The 24904-nt window shown below is 36.6% G+C and overlaps 1 protein-coding gene across 2 annotated transcripts in view; it reads left to right on the forward strand.

Annotated features, from left to right (window-relative positions):
* TENM2 (teneurin transmembrane protein 2) overlaps positions 1-24904 on the forward strand; it is a 2177747-nt gene that overhangs the window by 1905422 nt on the left and 247421 nt on the right. For both annotated transcript variants that reach the window (XM_063447436.1, XM_063447438.1), the window contains one exon: positions 7772-7980. In XM_063447436.1, the coding sequence (XP_063303506.1) occupies positions 7772-7980 (209 nt within the window). The remainder of the gene's footprint in view (positions 1-7771; positions 7981-24904) is intronic.

A 24904-nucleotide genomic window follows, 5' to 3' on the forward strand; every position in this document is an offset into this window, starting at 1 on the left:
ATTCTCTGGACTTTCGGCCTGGGTTGGCAGGCAGGTCCCTTAAATTGCAACCAATAAAATAACTTAATTATGTAAAAATATTACATAAATACGCACGTATAATTTAAATATATATGCATATTTATATATTTGAAGTCTACGTGTATATTTATATAATTATTTATGTAATTTTGTATATGGACATATGAATAGTTCGCATTCTTTTTATTTATTTATATATACATAGATATATAAACAATTTCATTCTAAGTGTATTTTGATATAAATATATATATATATATTAATATCAAAATACAGTTAGAATAAAATTTCGTATAGATATATATTTTTTTTATTTTTATTTTTAATTTTTTTAATTTAATTTAAATTATTTATTATTAGTATTTTATAATAATATATATATATACAATATATATAGTTATTATATATATTATATATATATATATACGTGTGTAAATTAATTATAAGTGTATTTTTATATTAATATATGTACATATTAATATAAAAATACACTTAGCATGACATTATATATATGATATATAGACATATATTATATAGGTATAATATATGTCTATATATCATATATATACACATATATAATAATATTTTTTTTATTAACTTTCACTTTAAATTTTTCTTTGATTTTACAGTTGCAGGGAGACTGCCTGTCAGCACAGACAGTCCCCCTGCAGGCAGAGACTAGGACACCTATTGTGACCATGTGGTCACCCTGTTGGGCGATCACATGGCCCCAGGGGTCCTAAACCGCCATGGGGAGACTGTCTGGGCTGCAGGCAGTCTCCCCACACCGGGAGCACCGCCGATCGCCGCCGGGGGAACGACGGCGATCGGGTAAGTACATTTTAAATTTAGGACGGTTCAGGACCGTCGTCGGTCGGCAAGGGAAAAATGCCGATGACGGTCCTGAACCGTCTAGCATCCTCAAGGGGTTAACACAATATTGGACACGTTTGTGTTCCTGACCTTATAGTGTTCCTTTAAGGAGACAAGGAAAGCATTTGTTTATCATCAGAAAGGTGATCTAGTAGAAGGTTGGATATTTTTCTAAATTACTTCACAATAAGAGGGAGTGAATCAAACTCACATCAATGTTTTTTCCCTGCTTTTTTAATTTCTGCCATGTCTGGCCCCAGGGAGCTTACACTCTATACACATTGCAATTTACATGCTATGTGCTGGGTGATTATTTACACTAGACTCCATGAATGTATTATTAATATGAAACATTTCTTCCTTTTCACAGGTTTCTAGTGTGAGATGTGTTTTAAATGAGAATGTGTGGGATTCTCAGCAAGATTTATATCTCTGGTTTCACTGATCTTTTTTAATCATTGGTATTCTGATCACATCCGAGAAAGATGCAAAGAGTGCAGAGGGATATAGTTTTCTTTTTGTTTGTTTGTTTTCATTATGTTTTTTTACTTAATATAAAACGTCTAGATGTGTAGTGTAGATAGAAACCCCTAAACAAGAGTTCCAGCTATCCAACTTTCAGGATAATACCAGCAGATGCTTGGAGGGGTGTCAGCAGTGGTGTATTTTGGATCTGTGCTGCCCTAGGCATGATGGAACTCAGGCACCCCCTAATTTACATTTAACCCACCCCTTCCTGTCAAGGCCACACCACTTCCTGTTAAAGACTAACACACACTTTGACTGACAGAAACACACTCTCAGATACACTGACATACACACACACACTCACTGATTTGACACAATCTGACAGACACACACAATCACTGACTCACTCACAGACACTCACTGACATACACACACAATGACGCAGGCACACACACACACACACTCACTGACAGACACACACCCACAGACACACACACACTGACAGGCATACACAATTACTCAGACACACACACACATACATGCACATTCATTCACTTACAGACACACACAATCACTAAGACACACAATCACTAAGACACACAGGCTTCCACACAGACACACACAATCAGTCAGACACAAACATACATTCACTGACAGACACACAGTCACTCACTGACACACACTGACAGACACACACAGTCACTTAGACACACAGGCTCCCTCACAGACACACACTGACAGACATACACACACAGGTTTCTAGTGTGAGATGTGTTTTAAATGAGAATGTGTGGGATTCTCAGCAAGATTTATATCTCTGGTTTCACTGATCTTTTTTAATCATTGGTATTCTGATCACATCCGAGAAAGATGCAAAGAGTGCAGAGGGATATAGTTTTCTTTTTGTTTGTTTGTTTTCATTATGTTTTTTTACTTAATATAAAACGTCTAGATGTTTAGTGTAGATAGAAAACCCTAAACAAGAGTTCCAGCTATCCAACTTTCAGGATAATACCAGCAGATGCTTGGATGGGTGTCAGCAGTGGTGTATTTTGGATCTGTGCTGCCCTAGGCATGATGGAACTCAGGCACCCCCTAATTTACATTTAACCCACCCCTTCCTGTCAAGGCCACACCACTTCCTGTTAAAGACTAAGACACACTTTGACTGACAGAAACACACTCTCAGATACACTGACATACACACACACACTCACTGATTTGACACAATCTGACAGACACACACAATCACTGACTCACTCACAGACACACACTGACAGACACACACACAATCACTGACAGATATGCACACACTCACTGACATACACACACAATGACGCAGGCACACACACACACTCACTGACAGACACACACCCACAGACACACACACACTGACAGGCATACACAATTACTCAGACACACACACACATACATACACATTCATTCACTTACAGACACACACAATCACTAAGACACACAATCACTAAGACACACAGGCTTCCACACAGACACACACAATCAGTCAGACACAAACATACATTCACTGACAGACACACAGTCACTCACTGACACACACTGACAAACACACACAGTCACTTAGACACACAGGCTCCCTCACAGACACACACTGACAGACATACACACACACACACTCACTCACAGACACAAACACTCACTCACAGACACACATAATCACTCAGACACACACTGGCAGACATATATTCACTCACTCACTCACAGACACACACACACTCACAGACACACACTGACAGACATATACTCACTCACTCACAGACACACACACACACACACACTGACAGGCACACACTGACAGACATACACACATTAACTGACAGATATACACACACAGACTCACTGACAGACAGACACACTGACAGACATACACACACACTGACAGACAGACATACACACACACACACACACATCCCCCCGCCCAACACTCACAGATTATTTTTTTATTTTAAATTTAAATCCACCCAGCCCTACCTTTGGGAGAGCTGGCTGGATATTTTACCTGGGGTCAAGTGGGGCTGTTGGCCGGGCTGTTTGGACAGACGTGCTGGTAGGCAGGCGGCCAGTTGAGGCGGCGAGAGAGCGCTGATTTGTGACGTCATATTCCGGCCCCCGGCATCACTCTGCGGCACGCCTGGCCCTCTGCTAGCCGCCTGCCTCGAGGCTAACAAGGCATTTGCCTGGGCATTTGGGGCCGGCAAATACAGCAGTACGTTTCAGACCTATTTAAAGGAACACTATAGTGTCAAGAATACAAATGTGTATTCCTGACAGTGTATTAAAAAAAAAAAAAAAAGAACATTTAGTCCCTCAGCCCCCCTTCACCTCCAGTTAAAAATGTTATTTACTCACCTTTATCAGGCGCTGCACTGGTCCGATCGCCCCTTTGCTTGGATCTCAAGATCCCATAAGAAAGCATTTGGAGGCAATTGCACATGCACTGCAAAACACTGCTCTCCTCATCAGCATCTCCTCATAGAGATGCATTGACTCAATGCATCTCTATGGGAAGCGTTTAGACTCTCTATGCAATGACGGTGAATCTCAGAGCTGCATGTTATGCAGCACTGACTCAGCAAGCACTTCTAGTGGCCGTCTGAGTGACTGCCACTGGAGGTGTTCCTAGGCAGTGTTTACATTAAAATGTTCGTAAGGATACTATATACATATATACTATACATATATACTATATAAATATTATAACTGACGTTAACTAACCAAAAATTGTCCTTGTTTCATGGAAGAATAGACCACAGGCCATTGTGGGTTAGATCTCCCTTTTATAAAAACCATACAAGGTAAATACTAATAGTATATCAGGGTTTATTTACTAAAGTGAGAGTTCAATGTGAATTTAAAGTGAATTTTAAATTTAAAGTGAAACTACACATACAGGGGAAAAAAATCCTTTAGTTCAACTACTCTGGCTTTAAATGTAAAATTTACTTTGATTCTCTCTTTAGTAAATAATCATGTATTTAGCTATCTTTTGTTCATCATTTTTCTTCAATATTGACCTATGAAAAGCAAATTCATTCTGATTCATCTTGTAACGTATTAATTTCAGCATTTGGAAGGAAAATATGGTATATTGCTTTAACTTTAATATTATGACGACAAAATTATGGATGAAAACATCAATAAATATTTTTTTTCTTGTACATCACATTATTCAAAGTAGATGTGATACATTTAATCTTTATATTCAGCTACTTTCACTAATTGTGATGTGGGTTTAACTGTAATGGAAAATCAGATTTAAAAGGATTTGCATTAAAAAAAACAGCCCCCACACTGATATTAACAAAGTGTCTAAACAGTAAAACAAGCTATCGGGAACAATAGTATACACAAAACATATACAGAGATACAGATAGTTGAATATATAAGCACATATTTATATAGTATATAAACTCATAAATTAAATATACGCTACAGTACGTTTGATGGAGTGTGCATGAGTCAAGTTACTGATTTATAAGATATACTATGGACAGATGCACTGCCGTACTGCGTAGTTGTTTAACCCCTTAAGGACCAAACTTCTGGAATAAAAGGGAATCATGACATGTCACACATGTCATGTGTCCTTAAGGGGTTAATAAAAGAAAGATACATTTTCACACCAATATGCCTTAACCCCTTAAGGACACATGACATGTGTGACATGTCATGATTCCCTTTTATTCCAGAAGGTTGGTCCTTAAGGGGTTAAAGGGACACTACAAGCAATTTAGTTTTGTAAAACACAAGAACAAAGCTTTTTTTTTTTTTTTTTTTTAATGTACACATTTTTATTATGTATTTCTTATAGCTGTTACCCTAAGGCGAGTCATCCGTGTGTGACATCATTAACAGTTATCCAACCCAACCAATCTGCCTTCCATTAATGACAACCAATTCTACAATATAAACTTATATTAGTGATTATTATTGATCCCAAAGACACACAGTGATGGTGAAGCACTGTACTGTCAGTTGGGGGCAGAAGAGGAGTGGTTACAAGTAAATAATTAGATGATAAATATATAGGAAGATGGTGTACGTTAAAACCCTTAGCTGTAACCTTACTCCTGTGGTTTATTCCAAAGCTCACAAATATGCCATTTTGTTGTTGTTGTTGTTGTTCCTGCGATATCAGCCTTTTTCATACTTATAATGTTGTGGTTTAGAATTAAATCACGATTCAGGCCTAGTTTTAAGTCGATAATGTTTTCTGATTTTCGAAGCATACTGGTAGTAAAATGGTCTGTGAAATGTTGATTGTGATTGCTTTGAAAACTGTTTATCAATTCTAGTCAAAGTAAAAAAAATAAAAAATATATTGATCGGTTACATACTACAGTGGTTATTTACAACTTAGAAGTCTGCAGTTGTAGAGTATCTCTTTAAGTATTAAATGGATACTGGCATCAGTAAATGTTCATAAGATGTGTATAATACAATTTGAAGAGTCATTAACAATTCAGCTCTCTGGTTAGTGTAGACAAGGTGTCTCACAAATATGTATTTGCTGAATTAGCCTGTAACATGGTGCGAGGTATGTTATTCTGAATAAAGATACACAGTTCATTCTAGATTAAGCTAATTACCATTAACATCAGAATCACATCAAACAACAGTCTATGCATTTGAAAATACTATTCAGGTAGGTATTATAGACAGTCTTTTAGCAGAAATGTATGGATTCATAGAAAAATAGAAATGTTCAATAAAGCTGTGTCATCAGCACACTGGATTCCAGCTGAACGTATGGCTGGTCTCTTAAAATTCAAGATGTGGTATTTAACAACAATATGCATAACCTACTTTTAGAAATCCAGAGCAAGACGTTGTGATCTAAAACATAAACAGGCATTTTTCTTTGAAAAATAATTTTCCAATTTGGAGAGATTTTTCGAATTGCTAGTTATTGCATAGCAGTATTCCTCTAGATGCCAATAAGACATCTGCTATTCACTTAGTACAGTTAAGCGTATCTCTTTTTAATAGTATTAAAGGAATACTCCAACCACCATAACCACTTTAGCATGCTGTTGTTTTTTGGTGCCTTGGGTTTGACCTGTTTCCAAAGGGGCTTACTTACACTACTTCAGACAGAGAGCCAGAAGCAATTATTTCATTGCCAATAAATTTGTCCTGCACTGCAAAACGTAGCTCAAGAGAACAAACTGGTGCCAGGAATTTGACCAGTTAATTTGGGTACTCACTTCGATGACTTCAGACAGAGAGCCAGGAGCAATTAGCTGATTTTCAATCAGCCATTGTGCTTGTCTTGTGCTGCAACACTTAGCTCAAGAGAACTAACGGAACTTCCTGCTTAAGAGATTCCAGCTCTCCATTAGAAGTAATAGAGGTGGGGAGTGGTACCCTGTAAACCCCAGGAAGAAGTAAAACCATTCTAAAAGGGTTTAACTAATTACAATGGGGTGCACCAGGGCAATTGTGGGCACCATAAACACTACGCATGCTGTAATGATTATGGTGCTTGGATTATTCCTTTAAGCTCTTCATTTGGATTAGCATTTTTATGGATCCGTATAATACAAAAATTCATATATAAGGAGGACATCAGCTTCGTCTGCATACTCTTACAAGAAATCTAGCAGAATAAACTTTCTACACTTTTAACAGTAGAATAAATGTAAGCATACTTGGATAGAAACACCTTTTTTTCAGCGCTTTCACGGAGATGATACAATTGCAAATTCTTTCCTATTATGTTCTATTACAGACAATCATACTATTAGCCCGAATAGTTAGTTCTGCTGTATTATTTTTATTTATTTTTTAAATCTAAAATGTTAACCAAGTCTGCAATCTTGTGCATAGAAATAGTAGATGATTTTCAACTACTGGAAGCTGCCTTTCTCTTAGTGTCACAGCTCTTTTCCTGTTAATATGACAAAGCTTAATGTTGTCACGGTTGGCATTCAAGTGGAAAGAACTACTGAATGACAATAAAACCTTATTAAGGTAGCAGATTTAGAAATATGTATCTAGTTCGTGGGTAGCCAGTCAAGCTCATTGATAGATTTTTGTCATAAATATATTTTGGAAAAAAAAAAAAAACATAACTAAATAGAATGTATGATTTTACTGGGAAGTGTGTATTTTGTTTCTTTATTGTAATGCCTTTTTTAATATACATAGCTCCAAACCTACCATTCACTTTGCTGCTAGGACACAATGTATTTACTTTATTTGATCAGCTAAGATTTGATAGCATTATATTCAAGTTCCCTCTTTGGAAGGCAATAAATTGAGATTTAAGTAGATTTAATGCAGTCTTAGAATTATGACGGACTTGCTTCTAGAGAAGTGGCCATGCTATGTTTTTCTAATGGAAATGTGCTTTCTCGTTCTTGCTGTACAGGACCTTGGATTACAACAAGAAATAGCAGCATAGACAATGGAGAAGTAGAAATTGGACGCAGAATCACCCAGGAAGTGCCAGCAGGAGTGTTTTGGAGATCTCACATCCACATCATTCAGCCGCAGTTTCTCAAATTTAATATCTCCTTAGGGAAAGATGCACTTTTTGGTGTCTACATCAGGAGGGGCTTTCCACCTTCTCATGCTCAGGTACGGAAAATTATACAGACCAGTAAATAGTATATTTGAGAAGGATTTGTTGTAAGAAAATATAAAAGAAATTACAAAATGCTGATAAAATAAAAATGCAAGAACTCAATACCTATATCAGTAAGTCAGCATGTTGATATATTAACAATGTGGCAGACTTAGGCTTCTGGGGTAGATAAGATTACAAGAATAACCATTTCAACATACAGCAGTTACCACAATATATATATATGAGTAGGGCTTTATGCCTGGAGAATGCTTGAGTTAGTCTTCTGCATGACAAGTGTTGGGACTTCTTGCCAACATAATCTGCCCATCCATCCCAAGTGTTTGGTAAAGGAATGATCTGCTTATGCAGTTTCTAGTCTCTAAGGTACTCACGTGCTAAGAATTCTCTGGGCTGTGCTTTCCAATAACTATAACGAATACATATATTATCAAGTGAGAGTGCACTTGAGTGGTCTTCCATCCTTAACTACATTTGCAATATAGCTTAGAGCATATAATAACCATAAAACGTTCTCCTAACACTTGTCTCAGCTGCATGACAATCTAATGCTGGATATGGCAAATGCTTAGAACTTTCCTGGGATACATTTTGGCCATATACAATATTAAAGGGACACACCAGGCACTCAGACCACTTCTGCCCATTGGAGTGGTCTGGGTGCCAACTCCCACTACCCTTAACCCTGCAAGTGTAATTATTGCAGTTTTCATAAACTGCAATATTTTACCTTGCAAGGTTAAGTCCTCCTCTAGTGGCTGTCTTCCAGACAGCCACTAGAGAACACTTCCGTGTTCATAGAACACGAAAAGTGTGTTATAACGACGCTGGATGTCCTCATGCTATGGGAGGACCTCCAGCGTCGCTGAAATCCCCATAGTAAAGCATTGAAAGCATTATTCAATGCTTTCCTATAGGGAGGTCTAATGTGCATGCGCGGCATTGTCGCACATGCGCATTAGGTCTCCCCCGCTGCCGGCCGCGCTTGCGCAATATGCCTCCCCCGCTGGCTGACATAGGCTCGGGAGGAGCGTAGACGGAGCCTGACCCAGTGCTGAGGGACATCGGCAGTGGTCTCAGGTAAGTCACTGAAGGGGTTTTAACCCCTTCAGCAACTTGGGATGGGAGGTGGGAGGGGGAGGGCACCTGCAGTGCCAGGAAATGGTTTGTTTTTCTGGCACTGGAGAGTTCCTTTAACTCATTGCTCAAAAATACAATGGCAGTTAAGTGACTATAGATATTTTGGGGGTAAAGCTATAAAAGTTGGTTTCATGAAAAATCAATTTGTTTCACAGAGAACATTCCACTTTTACAATATTGTCCATAACTGATATCTATGTTGAGTCGTTCATTTTCGTAATGTTTTTTTTTTTTTTTTTTTAACATTGTGTTTAATGAACTCTGGGGAAGGTTGTTGCATTTCTCTAGTACATATTGCAATACCAATATTATGTGTATAATAGAATTTTATAGATTGGAGAAAACAGGAACAGTAGATTCTGTTTGCAAATTCACATTCAAAATGTTACGGGACATAGAGCAATGTGATGCTATATGTGTCTGAATTCCAAGCCTCCCAATCACTCACAGTTGATTGAGTGAGAAAGAGCCAAGATAGAAAAAAAACAGACCCTTCTCTTCTACTCAAAATTAGTGCTCCCAAACTGTGACAAATGGGTTAACATGTTCTTATTTAAGTAGACTGTCATAGTCTCCAAATCCACACACATTTACCGTAAGACTAGGGGCCCCTAAATCTCACACTAACTCACAGAGATTGTGACTGAGTGGGGAGCTATAATAAAAGTATAGTGACATTGTCTTTATTCCCACCTCCACCCACTGGAAGGAAAAAAAACAAACAAAAACACTTACTTTATGTATTAGTCAATGATTAAGGTCACTCACACATGTCTGATACTCGGTGGTCATGAGTGACAGAGAGAGAGTAGAGGGTAAATATGGACACTGCCCCATCAATCCCTTAATACCCCCATTGTTCTTCTTAGAAACAATTTTAGAGTAGAAAGTGTACTCAAGGCTTGAGTATAACTTACTTTGAAATCTGGATATAAGGGCATTGACCAATCCCCCACACCCATAACCCACTATGCAAACTATAGCTGATGGGGTAAAACAAAATGCAGAGATGAAAACTTCTTGAAGCTTCCTTACCTATCAAAATATGATGGATCCATTTAACAAACTGGCTCTTTACACTTACTTGAAAGGGTCCAAGTGTTAAAAAATACCTTAGTTCTAAAAAAAAACATACTTACTTATTTGAAATGCTATAAATAACCATAGAGACACAGCTAGCAAAAAAATAAAATACAAATAAAATAAAATAAAAAAGTGGAGAGGAAGGGACTACCAGATAAAGCAGCTTCTAGATTTAATTATTTGAGGAGAAGATACAGAATATTGCAAGTATGTCAAACAGTGGATTATTGATTGATATCCATTTCATAATTACGTAGAATATATTGTACTTGTAATCATCTGCCATATATAATAACCCAATTTTGTTTTGAGTAGCATGGACTAAAGAAATTATATTTTTTGATATTTCCCTTCAACCCTGTCTTCTTACTAACTTGATAGGAGTATACAGAGGTTATCACAGTTGAAAGTAATATTTCAGTGTGAACACGCAAGAAGTTTTTTGCTCGAGTCTATCGGTAAGATACATCTCAGCAGGATCAAGAGATAAGCACAGCATCATGTTGCCTCTGTGTTCCCTAATTACATCTAATTTGTTGATCACTAAAGTACTCCCTCAAAGGAGTTTACTTTGTCTTTTCATATCAATGAGAAACACCTTCAATTTCTCAAGAGGACTCTCTCACCCCCTCTAACTGTCTGAGCTAATCTCTTTCGAATGTGTTGTTTCCTTATTGTAGTTCATATCAACTGGCAACTTTTGCTCTATGTGTTTAAATAACTGACACTGAAGCTGGGATAAAAGATATTTTGATACAAACCAGATGCTTCGCCAGCTGAGCCAGTAGGCTACCAGCTCCCTGCAAAGTCCCTCAGGCGATATGTTCTCTGTTAAGCTGCTAGAGTGCAGTCCTAATATCCGGAGCACTATAAACTCTCAGCTGCAGGACAATGATGAGAGACAATCACTTAAGCAACAAAGGCATACATTCCAAAAAATGGAACACATTGTTATTATTATTTACTTGAATGCATTTCATTTAATTCATACGTGGCTTCTCTACCGTCTCTAAAGATTATTTTATAAAATAATTAATATTTGTGTATGTGCTCTGGTCACAGATATTTTCAGATGCAACCTTTAGGCAGTTCTAAACATTAGAGCAATAAAATAACAGAGTATTGGTCTTAGCGTGTGTTCCCAGGCATTGAACATTCATTTAGCTCTATTTTTTTTTAATATCATATACTCAGCAATAGTGCTGGCAAAGTGCTTAAATAAAGCCAAATTGTATGTTAATTGTATAGGGATTGGGAGAACATCAGGCAACTTGATAATGCTGAATTGCACTCCTACATTATCAGGATTAATTCTGTTCAACAAGGACAGCAGTGATGGTCCTAGAGCACTATGATAACACGAGCCCAGCGCATACGAACATTCCCATCCAAATTGGACGTGATTGATGTTTGTAATATGGAAGTGTAAGCTCCTCATTACGAATGTGACTAGAGAAAGTCAGTCTCTGAATGCTATGGAAACCCTCCGTTATCTTCAAATCTCTACCAAATAGCTTGCTAAAAAATACATCATGGGTTGATGCCCATAAACTGTTGGTAGCTTGATCCCTACACTGGAGTTAGAACCTTGGAGTTAAACTGTTGCGCATTGTGTTCATGGAGCAATAACGTCTCTCTCAGCAGTCAACTCACCAAAGGTGCCTATAACAGATGTCAATGTAGAGACGTAGAGTGGGAAAGATCGTAGAATGGTAGTTATTTGTTTTTTTCTTTTCAAATGTGTTTTGTTTGTTTTTTTCCTTGTTTTCCTTTATTGCTATTCACACAAGTTAAAATAAAAACAGATACAAAATGAAAAATGTCATGTAGATTGGTGGATACAGAATCTGTTTCCAGTATTTTACAATTTCCAAAAATATTATGTTAAATCACATAAATAAATAAAAAAAACTAACCACTTCATCAAAGAGAAAAAAAAATAGATAGTACCTAATTCTTAATTATACAGATCATGATGATATTAATGTAGTATTAATCTATTATGAGAGAGCTATTTGAAACATGTTTGGCTAATTTGAATCTTTCAATCCCTTCTACTTTTTTATCTTTCATTTTCTTCCCCCCCTTTCCCCAGTCCTCTTTTTGTCCCTTTATCATGTAGTTAATATTCTCTCCCTTAATTTTTCCTTCTTTTCTATCTCCTTTCCCTTCTCTCTTCTTCCTGTTTTTTTTTACTTTTTTCTATTATGCCTTGCTAATTGTAATGACAATAAGCCAAGGGACCATGAGCTTTATTCACTTGCTTGAGCATTTCCTCATTTGTTATCAATGAACGAGATGCTTCTCACAGTGCCATTGCTCATGCATGTAAACTGGCCGTTGATTTTTAATAAAATCAAAGAGCAGGGATTTCACAGATATGGACAGTTGACCACATCTTGTAAGTGAGAAATCAAAAGGGTGGGACTAGTTTACTCGAGAATATGTGTTTTGTTTTTTTATCGTTCAAATCCAGAGCAACTTTAAGCATGTCGTTTTTTTCATTTTCCTAACTTCAGTATATATCAAAATGGTGCTAACAAGGTTTTCTAAAACACTTAAATATGGAACCCCACTAAGAGGGTTTTAGTGCATTAATAGACAGATAATAATTAGCCAGTAAGCAATACATAAAAATATAAGTACACTACTGTGAAAAAAATAAAATGGCTATTTAGACCAAATAGCGACTACTATTTAAATGTTATTCCTTGTTTTCTTTTCGTTACAATATAAACATGAATATTGTTTTATCAGATTACAAATGTGTGTTTATAGCACCTTGCTGCAATCCCAGGTGGTTTATTTCCCATAACATAAAACCGAAAAGCTGAATAGCTAAATTTAAGTCAAACAGCACATTTGGACAAATACTCAGAACAAAATAATTTACCGGCTTGGTTTGCAATTACCAGTTAGCAAATACATTTTTGTATTGGAACTTGTTTTGTTAATAAGTCAGTGTGGATTTTTGAAGCCATTTGTCTTGACCGTTTCTCAGCAAAACCAACAGTGTTAGGCTCTATAAGGTTTGAAATGAGTATAAACGACTCCCTTTTTTAACTTTTCATCCAGCTCTGGTCACCCTTAAGATCTCACTACAAGTCAAAAAAGGGGCTAATATAAGAAGTTTTTCTTCAGCTTGCAGTTACTCTTCGATCAGACCAACTGCTGAGAATGCCCTGCCAACTGAGGTAAAATCGACAGCGCATGTTGGGAAGGCAAGGAAAGCTGCCAAACCCAGCTGAGCAGAACAGCATGTAGCCAGCAAGAAATGTCAGCTTTTATTGCTTCTGTCTTCCGTGTCGACCCTCTGCAAGAAAATATTCCAAGCTTTGCTATATGGATATATATATTTTTTAACTCTTCTTCTCGTAGTATGAATTTTTAAAGCAATTTGAATGCTGTATAGTAAATAGGTTTCTTTTAATTATTCAACCCATGTTTGGGGATCCGTGGATCTTTATAGAATTTGACAAGAGAACTCATTTAAAAAACTTTAAAACTTTATTCATGTGAAATTTTTATAAGTAAATACTAACAGAATACAAAACAATTTAATTAAATTAAAAAAGTAAGATTAAAGACGATGTAATGTAGTACATATTATAGAAGATTACCTTCATTGAACTGTGTACCTACAACTCCTGGAGCCAATTTGCTGTGTTACGTGGAACCAAAAATTTAAATTTCGATGTGCAGTGCAAATGTGATCTTCTACTTCTGGACTTTGGAGATTTTTTCAAATTCCGAGATGGTTATTTAACAGGCCACTGTGTCTATATTTCTGAAAAGGTAAAAGATTGGGGTTTAGGAGGAAGCCACTTTCTCTTTTGCACAGCTACTGCATTGTGAAAAGCTCTACCAACTTCCCAATTTTGGCCATGGTGGTTATCCCAGTCTACACACACTCTGCAGCTCGTTTGGCTTTCTATGACTGGAGCTTGGACTTCATTTTCAGCCTGCATCACAACGCATAATACGTATTATAAATATTATATAATATAATCATTATATAATAATATAAGATGGCTGACAATTCCACCTTGGTTGAGAAGACACAATCTGGACACCAGATGCGTCCCCTCGAAAAATCTTTATGGATATTTGACCATCTGTGTTCAGGGTTTTGGCTGAATTTGGAGAGTAAGCTGAGACCTGCAACCCATTCAGTAACTCCATCACAGCAAGCATCCCTGAAGCTTACCATTATGCCTTACAGTACACTGGGAAAAGTCAGTCAGGCCCATCTGCTTGTTGACACATCATTTTAAGATGGGAAAATTTAAGGGGAAGCTCAGGAGATTTATCGGGCAGATTCACAACATGAAACATAACATCCACAGGCCTCCTTTGGGATCTGTACCTGAAGTGCCTTGACTAGGAAGTACAGTGTTTTTCTTGCAAGAATGCCTTGAGGGGGATTGGTGATCTATCTTGGCTCTTTACAGTCGTGGCCACAGTGGCTCTGGGTGACTCGTCCTCCATAACTATTTCATGCCACAGCATTCATTATCCTTTTGGATATTCCCTTTACTCGTGGCACATCTCTATGTTTATCATTTTATTTGTTCTACTGTTACTTTTGTCTTTTATGTTCATTTGTGCCATCAAGGTCTATCTAACAAGGGTCAGTTTCTTTGCGTGTGGGAATTTATAGATTTATGTATCACATTCTATTTTTAATTTAGTGCCACACAAATGGTTAAGGGCTCTTGCCTCTCTTACTATCACAAAATGTGTTATTGTTACCTGTGCATACTCTGCTCAGCATTTTATTATCTACTGTTATCAGTGCAATGATTACTTTTTTTAATTATGTTTATTAAAAGAGGTATTGACCTAACTTGTGTGATAGTGAAATATCTACCAATGCTTTGTTATATATTGCATTGCATATTATTTATATAGCATCAACATATTCTGTGACGCTGTACAATTACAGAAAGAGGAAGAGTTAGAGTGGGCCCCGCTAAAATCAGCTTACAACCTATGCCCAATGACACTTACTGGTAAGCTGGTGTGACCGGAATTCAGTTACTGTATGTGCACTTACCTCAATAAAATACTGATTGACAAAAAATATATATACCTGCCTTCTGCAATCGATGGATATAATTTAAGAACTCATATGTGTAAGCCGAATGGCATAGAATTATCTGTGCCCCTGTAATAAGTACAACTGCAGCCAGACTTAATGTAGACTATAATAAGTACATCTGCAGCCAGACTTAATGTAGACTATAATAAGTACATCTGGAGCCAGACTTGTTGCAGTGCTGGCTGTAAACTGCACTGTCCAAAGTGCTCGACCTTGTGAATCCATTATTCGCTGAAGAAATAGTGATAGTTTTGTTCAAATAAAAGTTATTGTATATAGCATGCATAATTTTTTTTTTAAAGCCATTTGCCAATGACATATACTATATTTGGCATAATGGTGCTTTAGAAAAGAAGAATGTTGTTTATAATGACTAACAATAACTGTAGAGCAGGTTAATATTTGTCAAATGAGTGATTTTATTAAACTAAATAAGAAAATAGTTTATTCGTTCTTGAGAACTTTCCACATTCTAATTGTCTGCCAGAGCAATCCGACTACAGCTCACGATAATTCAGTTTTTTTATTATTATTTTTAATCTTACAGCTAGATACCCATTACTCATATGTATAAAAATGTTGGTTGGCAGTAAAATAATTGAGTTAATGGCTGTTTTAAAGCAGCTTTAAAAATATGCAGCACCACAGTTTATTTCAAATTAGATGTTTGCCAGTTAATGTTCCTTAATGTTCATATTCTCCTCAGTACTGCACATTCATAAAATAATTCATAAAAATAAAGCATATAATAATGACAATTTTCTCGTCTGCTATAGCCACCCCTGTCTGGCTTTTGAAACATTTGCTTCTTTCGCAAACACTTTTTATTTGCATGCATACAAGACTGTTATCCTTAAATGGAAGATCTGGGTTAAGCTTGAATAAGTATCTAGACTGAGTACCAAACCAAGAGCACTCTTCTTGTGAACATATTTGAAGGGACACTATAGGCACCCAGACCACTTCAGCTTATTGAAGTGGTCTGGGTGCAGTGTGCCTATTGCACTTAGTGCTGCAATGTTAAACATTGCAGTTCCAGAGAAACAGTTTACATTGCAGCATTATGTCTGTCTCCAGGAGGCACTTCCTGGATCCTAACGGACCTTTGGTCCAGTATCTGGTGCTGGACGTCCTCCAGTGTCATATTTTTGCCCCACGGGGAGGTATAACGCGCGCACTGCATTTGCAGAGCATGAACATTAGCGCCCACTCATTACGGGATGTCGGGGAGGCAGAGCCGCGATCCAGCGCTGTGGGACATCTGCGTTAGGTTCACGTAAGTAAATACAGGATTTTTAAGGGGGGAGGCAGAGGGCGCTAGAGTGCCAGGAATCCAACTTTGTTTTCCTAGCACTAACACTATATCTTTAAGGTGGGGAAAACAATATGGAGGTATGAATTTGTGATGGTCTTACCTAGGTTCCATGCAGCTAAACTACATCTAATGTCATGACCTGAGAAAGGTTCATTGTGAGCAAGTTGTCTTGTTTATATGGAAATAAACTGTTAAATGAACAATCAAAGTACCATGACCTCTATAGCATGTTGTAGTGGTTATGGTGCTTGGAGTGTTCTTTTAAAATGACATACCTGTTGTGTCTGGGTCTTTAGTGTTTAGTTCCGTAAAAGTAAGACAGGAGATGTGTCAATCAAAACAGGTGCAACATTCTAAATGTTGATAGACATTCTAATCGTTTCCATGGTGATTGCTCCTTATTTAGCACATTGAAGCAAAATAGCACCTGACTTTGCATTGACAAATTTCCTGCATAGTCACTTATTCCATGTGCATATGTTAACTCAGAATGTAAAAGTAATATCTCCATGGTGTATTGACATCATTTCAAACAGGTAGGCAGATGTTTTAATGCACTAGTTGCAAGCTCTCCGTGATATTGCTATTTAGCTCTGTATACATGTTATAACCTGCTTCATTTTAGAAGGTTGCCATTCATGTCAATGGCACAAAGATAGAAAATTCAACACATTTAAGCTCTCTAGAGCATAAATTATGATTTAATTTTGCATGATACACTTTAACTGTTAACATTGTTGAGGAAACAGAAGTCTTTGAAAGAGTGTTGTCTTACAGAGTTATAAGTGAATGTCGAATTTAGAGTTAGTATTGTATAAGGGATTACAAGCAAGAAAATTAGTATTTCATGCAAATTAAAGGACCACTATATTGCCAGGAAAACAAACTCGTTTTCCCAGGCACTATAGTGTTAATAGGTCCCCTTCACCCCCATGGCCCCCCTCCCGCAGTGCTCTAGGGGGAGGAAGAGGTTAAAGGCTTCCACCTCCTCCCTCTTCCACCGAACGCGCAGGCGCGGCTAGAGCCGCGCGTGCATTCAGTCAGTCCATAGGAAAAGCATGGACTGACTGAATGGACGGCAGCGTCTTCTCACTGTGATTTTCACTAGAGGCTGGATTAACCCTAATGTAAACATAGCAGTTTCTATGTTTACAGTAGGCAGGGTTAACCCTAGATGGACCTGGCACCCAGTGGTCTGGGTGCCTATAGTGGTCCTTTAAGCTTTTATCCAATCCTTTTGTGCAATGGAATTGTGTTAGAGCACTGCACACTGTTCTCTTGTTTTCACTTAAAGACCACTCTTGAGTCCCCTATTTAAGTTGGGTTCAAGACTCTATTCCCTATAGATAGTCAATACCAGGTATCAGGTGTGTCTTTTAAGAAGACAATTATTTTGTCTGAGTAGTTTTGTTAATCAAACATTGTTTTATATATTTTATATGTAAGTTTTTTTTTTTTTTTTCCATGATCAGAAATAGTCTTATTTTAAATTTGAGATAATATTTATTTAGCAATGTGTGGTAGATGGGTAAAAATAAATCTCAATTTGCACACTGCTCCAAAGCTTAAAGTGTTGAATTTAACATAAATAAAGCCAGACAAATAATCAGCATCCACTTTGAAATATATACACCATATGGTGCTTTTGCACACACAGCTAAACGTTTGAGTGCTATAGCCTAATCAGTAGACCGACTTGTACCCATTTTGTGGGCCACTGCTTTTTACACCCTGAGAATGATCAACATGCATGGCATACATTATTTTAAGTACTAATTATTTTTTTATGTAATTTTCTTGACAAGCGCTTAGTGAAACAGTAATTTCACTAGACAGGAGGTGTCAGTCATGAATTGCTATACAAACATTTTATGAAGCCTGTAATATACCATTGCAACTGCCAAAACAGCAAGCCCATTATCTGTCTGAGTATCCCCTGTGCTAGAAGCAGGATTTGTATAGATGTACCTTTAAGAGTTGCCACTAAAACGGAATAATCATTTATTTTCTATCAGATCTCAAATGTCTTCATTTTTAAAAAGAGTTGGAACATGAGTTTGATTGTAGCCCTTCAAATGATATTTTATCATTAGTATCTCAGTAATATAATATAACTGAAAAGAAAAAAAGAGAGAGTTATATTTGTGTTTACGTAGATTTTCAATGCTGAAAAAACATTTTAGGTGTTTTTATTTATCTAAATTCCACATATATATATTTTTCAGAAGAGTTTTTATTTATTGGGATTTTTTTGGTACAGTACTAGCAGTTTAGATGTACATTTAATTTGCACAATATTTAAAATAAAAGACAAGCACAAAAAAGATTATTTTAAGTTTAAGTTTAAGTTACTTCAATGCATCTGAAGCCATTTTATACCACACCCTACCTTAATTTATCATAAAGAGAGTTTCACTGTCCACCCTATACAGTGAAGATTAAATGCTGTAGTTAGCAGGGGAGGTTTATAACGAATTCGGCATTGTGCCTTTGGAGAACCTATATGATAGCAAATACATTGCTTTAATGTAGATCCCAAGCAATCATTTATCTTTAGATATCAAAAGATACATGTTAAAGGAGAACTGTTACATCTCTGGAATTAAAACCACTAAATAAAACATTCCAAATCGGAATAACTTATGTATACATTTTTTTTAATTTTTTTTGATTTTCTGTTTTCTCTTAAATGTATGTTAGATTTAGTAAATGGGCCCATTAACCAGTTGCAACAAGACAACTATTGCAAATGGAGATGATAAACAGAAATATAATTGTATTATTCCCTGTATGCAGACTGCCAGGGGCAAAGGACAAAGTTTAAAAAATGATTGATGGGGAATTAAGAATAAGTCACACAGATGCAGGATAAAGAGATGTGGATTTCTACAATAACTGTTATTTTTCACACCTCACAAACATATATTTACTATATGCAGAGATCTGCAACTATAATAATAACAATGTGGGAAGTAACATTCCTCTTTAAAAGGAGTAAGGAAATCCTTTAAAGGAACACTATAGTCACCTAAATTACTTTAGCTAAATAAAGCAGTTTTCGTGTATAGATCATTCCCCTGCAATTTCACTGCTCAATTCACTGTCATTTAGGAGTTAAATCACTTTGTTTCTGTTTATGCAGCCCTAGCCACACCTCCCCTGGCTATGATTGACAGAGCCTGCATGAAAAAACTCTCAAACAGATGTAATTTACCTTAAATAATTGTATCTCAATCTCTAAATTGAACTTTAATCACATAGAGGAGGCTCTTGCAGGGTCTAGCAAGCTATTAACATAGCAGGGGATAAGAAAATCTTAATTAAACAGAACTTGCAATAAAGAAAGCCTAAATAGGGCTCTCTTTACAGGAAGTGTTTATGGAAGGCTGTGCAAGTCGCATGCAGGGAGGTGTGACTAGGGTTCATAAACAAAGGGATTTAACTCCTAAATGGCAGAGGATTGAGCAGTGAGGCTGCAGGGGGCATGTTCTATACACCAAAACTGCTTCATTAAGCTAAAGTTGTTCAGGTGACTATAGTGTCCCTTTAAATGGTAAGTGGATAATTAAAAGAAGACTCGGCAACAATGCGCAATGTCAGTCAGCAGCTGTAAAGACCAGTAAGGTATTGACATGTATAAAAATATCCCCTATCTGGCATTAAGCCTACTTGCTTTTTTAATTTGCTTTTCGGTTGGTTTCCCTCTTTTAACTTCTATTTTTTTTTTATATTTATTATATAGCAATACAGATTTGTTTGTTTTCCTGACAATTTTATTGAGAGGGACCTTCATTAGTCACATATGCCCCCTAGGGCAGGGGCATCCAAAAGGTAAATCTCCAGATGTGGAATAACTACATCTCCCATGATGCCTTTCATTCCTTTGCATGTCTTTAGAATGACAAAGCATTGTTGAACATTTTGGGTGAGCCTGGCCTATGGCATTTGTGTCCATTCGACCATTTGTGTTTATTGTCTAGCTCTGATTCATGGGTTACCCCCATAAAGATAGCACGCCATCTATTGTAGGGGAATATATTTTCTATTGCATAGATGAATTTATTTGTATCATAAAACTTAATTTATTTCATAAATAATCTTTAAAATAAGTGACATGATTTCAACTTATGTATATAGTACATTTCGTTCATCATATTTTAGGGAGGACATTATGTCATAATTATATAATTATATAAGGCAGCAGAGAAATATCCAGAAATGTGTGACATTCTCAACCTTGAGAGTTTGGTTTTCTATATTCAGTTGAATACTTCAAAAAAGTCTGCATATTTCTTTATTTCATATTTCTGTTATTTTCCATAATAATTATTATGAATATCTTTATGATTATCTTTTTTTTAGCCACAACAAAATTAGATTGCTATTGTTGAGTCATGAAATACTTTTTTTAAAACTTTTTTTGGGCTCAGCTACAGTACATCTGTCATGTGTGAAAATCACAGGTGTTTTTTTTTTTGTTTTGTTTTTTTAAAACTAATATTACCATAGCACCATAACCACGAAAGCTCATTTTGGTGGTTATGCTGCCAGGAGTGTTGTAAGTAGCCAAACCGTTAGTGCACTGATTAACTTCTTACCTGGGGTCTACCATTGGCTAAAATGATCAGTAAGCTGCAGTAATTATGGTGCTTGGAGTGTTCAAATAAAGTTCTTCATAAGATAAAAACCTGTGATTCTAGCTTATTAGGATCCTTTGGATTCATATTTTTTCCTGAACATGCTGAATACTGTGCCGAATATTACTGTGATAGAAGTATAAATATTTGATTTTTTTTCGTTCTTGTAATGAGATCCATTTCTCACTGCAATTTGCATTGCAAGAAATCCAAGTGATTTGACTCAAATATGACATATTTTCCCAATAGAATTTAATTTAAACTTTTTCCAATTCATATTTTAATAAATGCAATCCTACAAACGTTCAAAAGGCTAGATTTGTTAAAAGGGGACTATACATCAACTGTCAAACTCCCCTTAAAAAAAACATCTGAAATCGTTTGAAATGCTAGGATGCAAATCACCTGATTTGCACCCAATTTACTAAATGGTGACATGTGATTTTCATTTGACCTGTAAAGGTGATGTAGCCATGGAAACACTCACATCACATCCTAAAATCACTTTGCAAAATCACGTGTGCACTCACCAGATAATTTAAACCCACGATTTGCATACTGAAATATAAAGCTTGCATATTACTCGAGCATTTTCTAATAAATATTTTTTTTATCAAAACTATGTTAATAGGGATTTAATATAAAGTTAACTTTAAAACAATAAATATGCACTTTAATAAAAAACATTTACCATTTACACAAATATAAAAGATTTTTTTATCAAAAAACTTGAAGAGTGTATAGTTGTTATCATAAATTTAACTCCAACATTATCTCCCGACTAGCAACATGAGGTTATCGTCATGCACATCTGCAGATGGAAGTGCATGAAATATTATTTATTGGATAAAAACAAAAGATTAAACACTAACCTTGTATCAATTCCGTAGAATGAATGAACTGTTTAGTTTATGAATGGCAGTTTGTTTTGTTGAGAATGAAGAAATGATTGATAGTTTTACTATACTAATGCAATCTCCTCTGCTGTGGCAATATGATAGGGCATGCTGTGCTTCTGTGCCTTCTGCAAGTGCATGACAATGTGAAAAATAATAATAGACAACTATCATTTCAAAGTTACAGTCGGGTAATCACACAGACAACTGAAGTCTTGCATTATCTAGTCCTTTAAAGAAAAGCACTGGTATCAGGTGATCTGGGGCACAATTGTATAATTGAAGCATAGTCATATTAAGTTTTTTAGTATATAGTCCTTCTGATACTGACCTAGGTGAAGGTCAGGTGAACAAGTTAGCCACCTTTATATGGTGTCCAGTACATGAAGTGCCAAGTTTCTCTTAGCTACGAAAACTAGAAAAATTGTAGCGTTTGAAGCAGTGCCTCCATTGAATATCAAATAGTTCTAGTCATAGTTAGGTGAGTCAGACCTACTGGGAATGATAGATAGATAGACTATATGAACCAAAGTATTGGGACACCTGATAATTACAGCACCAAGAGCTTACATGATGCACCCCATCAGAGGATGTTGGAGGTGGCAGAGCTCCCCTGGCACTGGAATTTGGTGAGGTTTTTTAACAGTTTATGGGCCATGAGAGGACAGGAGTGAGGGGGCGCAAGGAAGGGGGGGGGGGATCAGTCAGCACTATAGTGTTAGGAATACAACTTTGTATTCTTAACACTACAGAATCCCTTTAAATAAATGCAATTATAGAATTTAACAGACAGAATTTGTTTTGATGTTTTGAAACCCTACCAATTTTTTTATAATTTGCTAGTTTGCAGCAGTATAGTATACCAGCCAATGCAAACTGCCTTTATATACGATATGACCTCAAACACATTTTTTTTTAATACATTGCACATGCATGTGTAATAATGATTTATCATTTTTTATAATTTTACTCGTAAAATTTAAGATTAAGCTCTCTTTCAGTCATATAACAACCAAATGTGTTTTATTTTAATATGCTACGTGAAATATATTAATGGGTAAATCCAAAAGACAAAACATAAATGTCTGGAATTACTTCATTTTTCTACATCTATATTCACATAAACTCTGATACTTTCTGCAAATTTCATTTAAGTTGAGTCATTTTAGCCTTTTGTACAGATAACGTTGTCATACATTTCAAAGAGTACTATTAAAATGTTTAGGGAGCTCTTTTAATATTTATTTTGTCTGCCATCACAAAAGTACAGATAGGTTCATAAAACCTAATTTAATGATAAGTACAAGACAGTATTCAATGTTATGTATTTAATTCAATTTAACAACAACAAAAAAGGAATACTTCAAAAAAGTAATTCAACAGCCACTCTAACACCTTATGTAATATTCCAAGTAATATATCACGGCTATGTTACAAATTTAGAATGAAAAATTACCGCAGGGACATTGAACAATAAATTGCAGTGTGTTGACAAATAGCTTGCAACGTTTAGGCAAAAATATCTGTGTTGGAAAACATATCCAACTGGGCAAGGCTTTTTGGGGGGCTAGAATTTTAAACATTTTGTCAACTCATTTTAAAGCGTTACTCAAGCTCTTTAAGTCCGTATTCCTTTTTTTTTGTATTACAATGCTATATTGGGCATTGCCAATGACCCACCAACCAAAAACAAACATAAAATAAAAGTGTTAAAATGTGTCTGTAATCCAGTGCAGATCAAAGCTCCTGGTGTTGATCTCCCTCCTCCATCAGAAGTCAGCAAGGACCTTACGCAGTCCAATCAAATACTTTTAATAGAAAGGACTGTGACCAGGCCATTTCACTGTGCGCAACAGATGTAAAATAAGCCCAGAATTGCCACTAGGCAGCCCAAAACAAAATTCCGGACTGCAAAAGTCACCTGTGCCAGCGATGTAATTTAACTAGTGCTCAGCACACAAGTGCAAATATCTGTAGATGTACAACATTTCAAGCAGAAACACTGCATATCCAGACTCCTGCCACCATGTCCACTTCAAATCACTGAAGTGGCTATGCTGGTTTGAGTAACCCTTTCCTTAATTCAATGTTCATTTAAATCAAGCAAGAGGCATATCTACAACAGTGCTGATACACATCCTACATCTTTCTTAACAACAGTACTAACTATACTGTGTAATTGGTCTAAGTATTCCATTTCAGTCTTTAAAACTCTCCCCCAAAAAAAGCTTAAAGGGAATATTTGCTCTGTGGTAGTTCTGACCATTTTATCAAATAAAATGACTTTAATGACTTTGTCGTTACTTAGCTTAATGAAGTGGTCTGGGTGCCAGGTCCAGCTAGGATTAACCCTTTTTTCTATAAACATAGCAGTTTCAGAGAAACTGCTATGTTTACATTAGAGTTAATCCAGCCGCTAGTGGCTGTCTCATTGACATCCGCTAGAGGCGCTTGCGTGATTCTCACTGTGAAAATCACAGTAAGAAGACGCTAGCGTCCATAGGAAAGCATTGTAAATGCTTTCCTATGAGACTGGCAGAATGCGCGCGTGGCTCTTGCCGCGCATGCGCATTCAGCCGAAGAGGCGGAGAGGAGGAGGAGAGCCTCCCGCCCGGCGCTGGAGACAGAGGTAAGTTTAACCCCTTCCTCCCCCTAGAGCCCGGCGGGAGGGGGACCCTGAGGGTGAGGGCACCCTCAGGGCACTATAGTGCCAGGAAAAAGAGTATGTTTTCCTGGCACTATAGT

Source organism: Pelobates fuscus, chromosome 3 (genome assembly GCF_036172605.1).
Source record: "Pelobates fuscus isolate aPelFus1 chromosome 3, aPelFus1.pri, whole genome shotgun sequence".
In the NCBI taxonomy this organism is placed as follows: domain Eukaryota; kingdom Metazoa; phylum Chordata; class Amphibia; order Anura; family Pelobatidae; genus Pelobates; species Pelobates fuscus.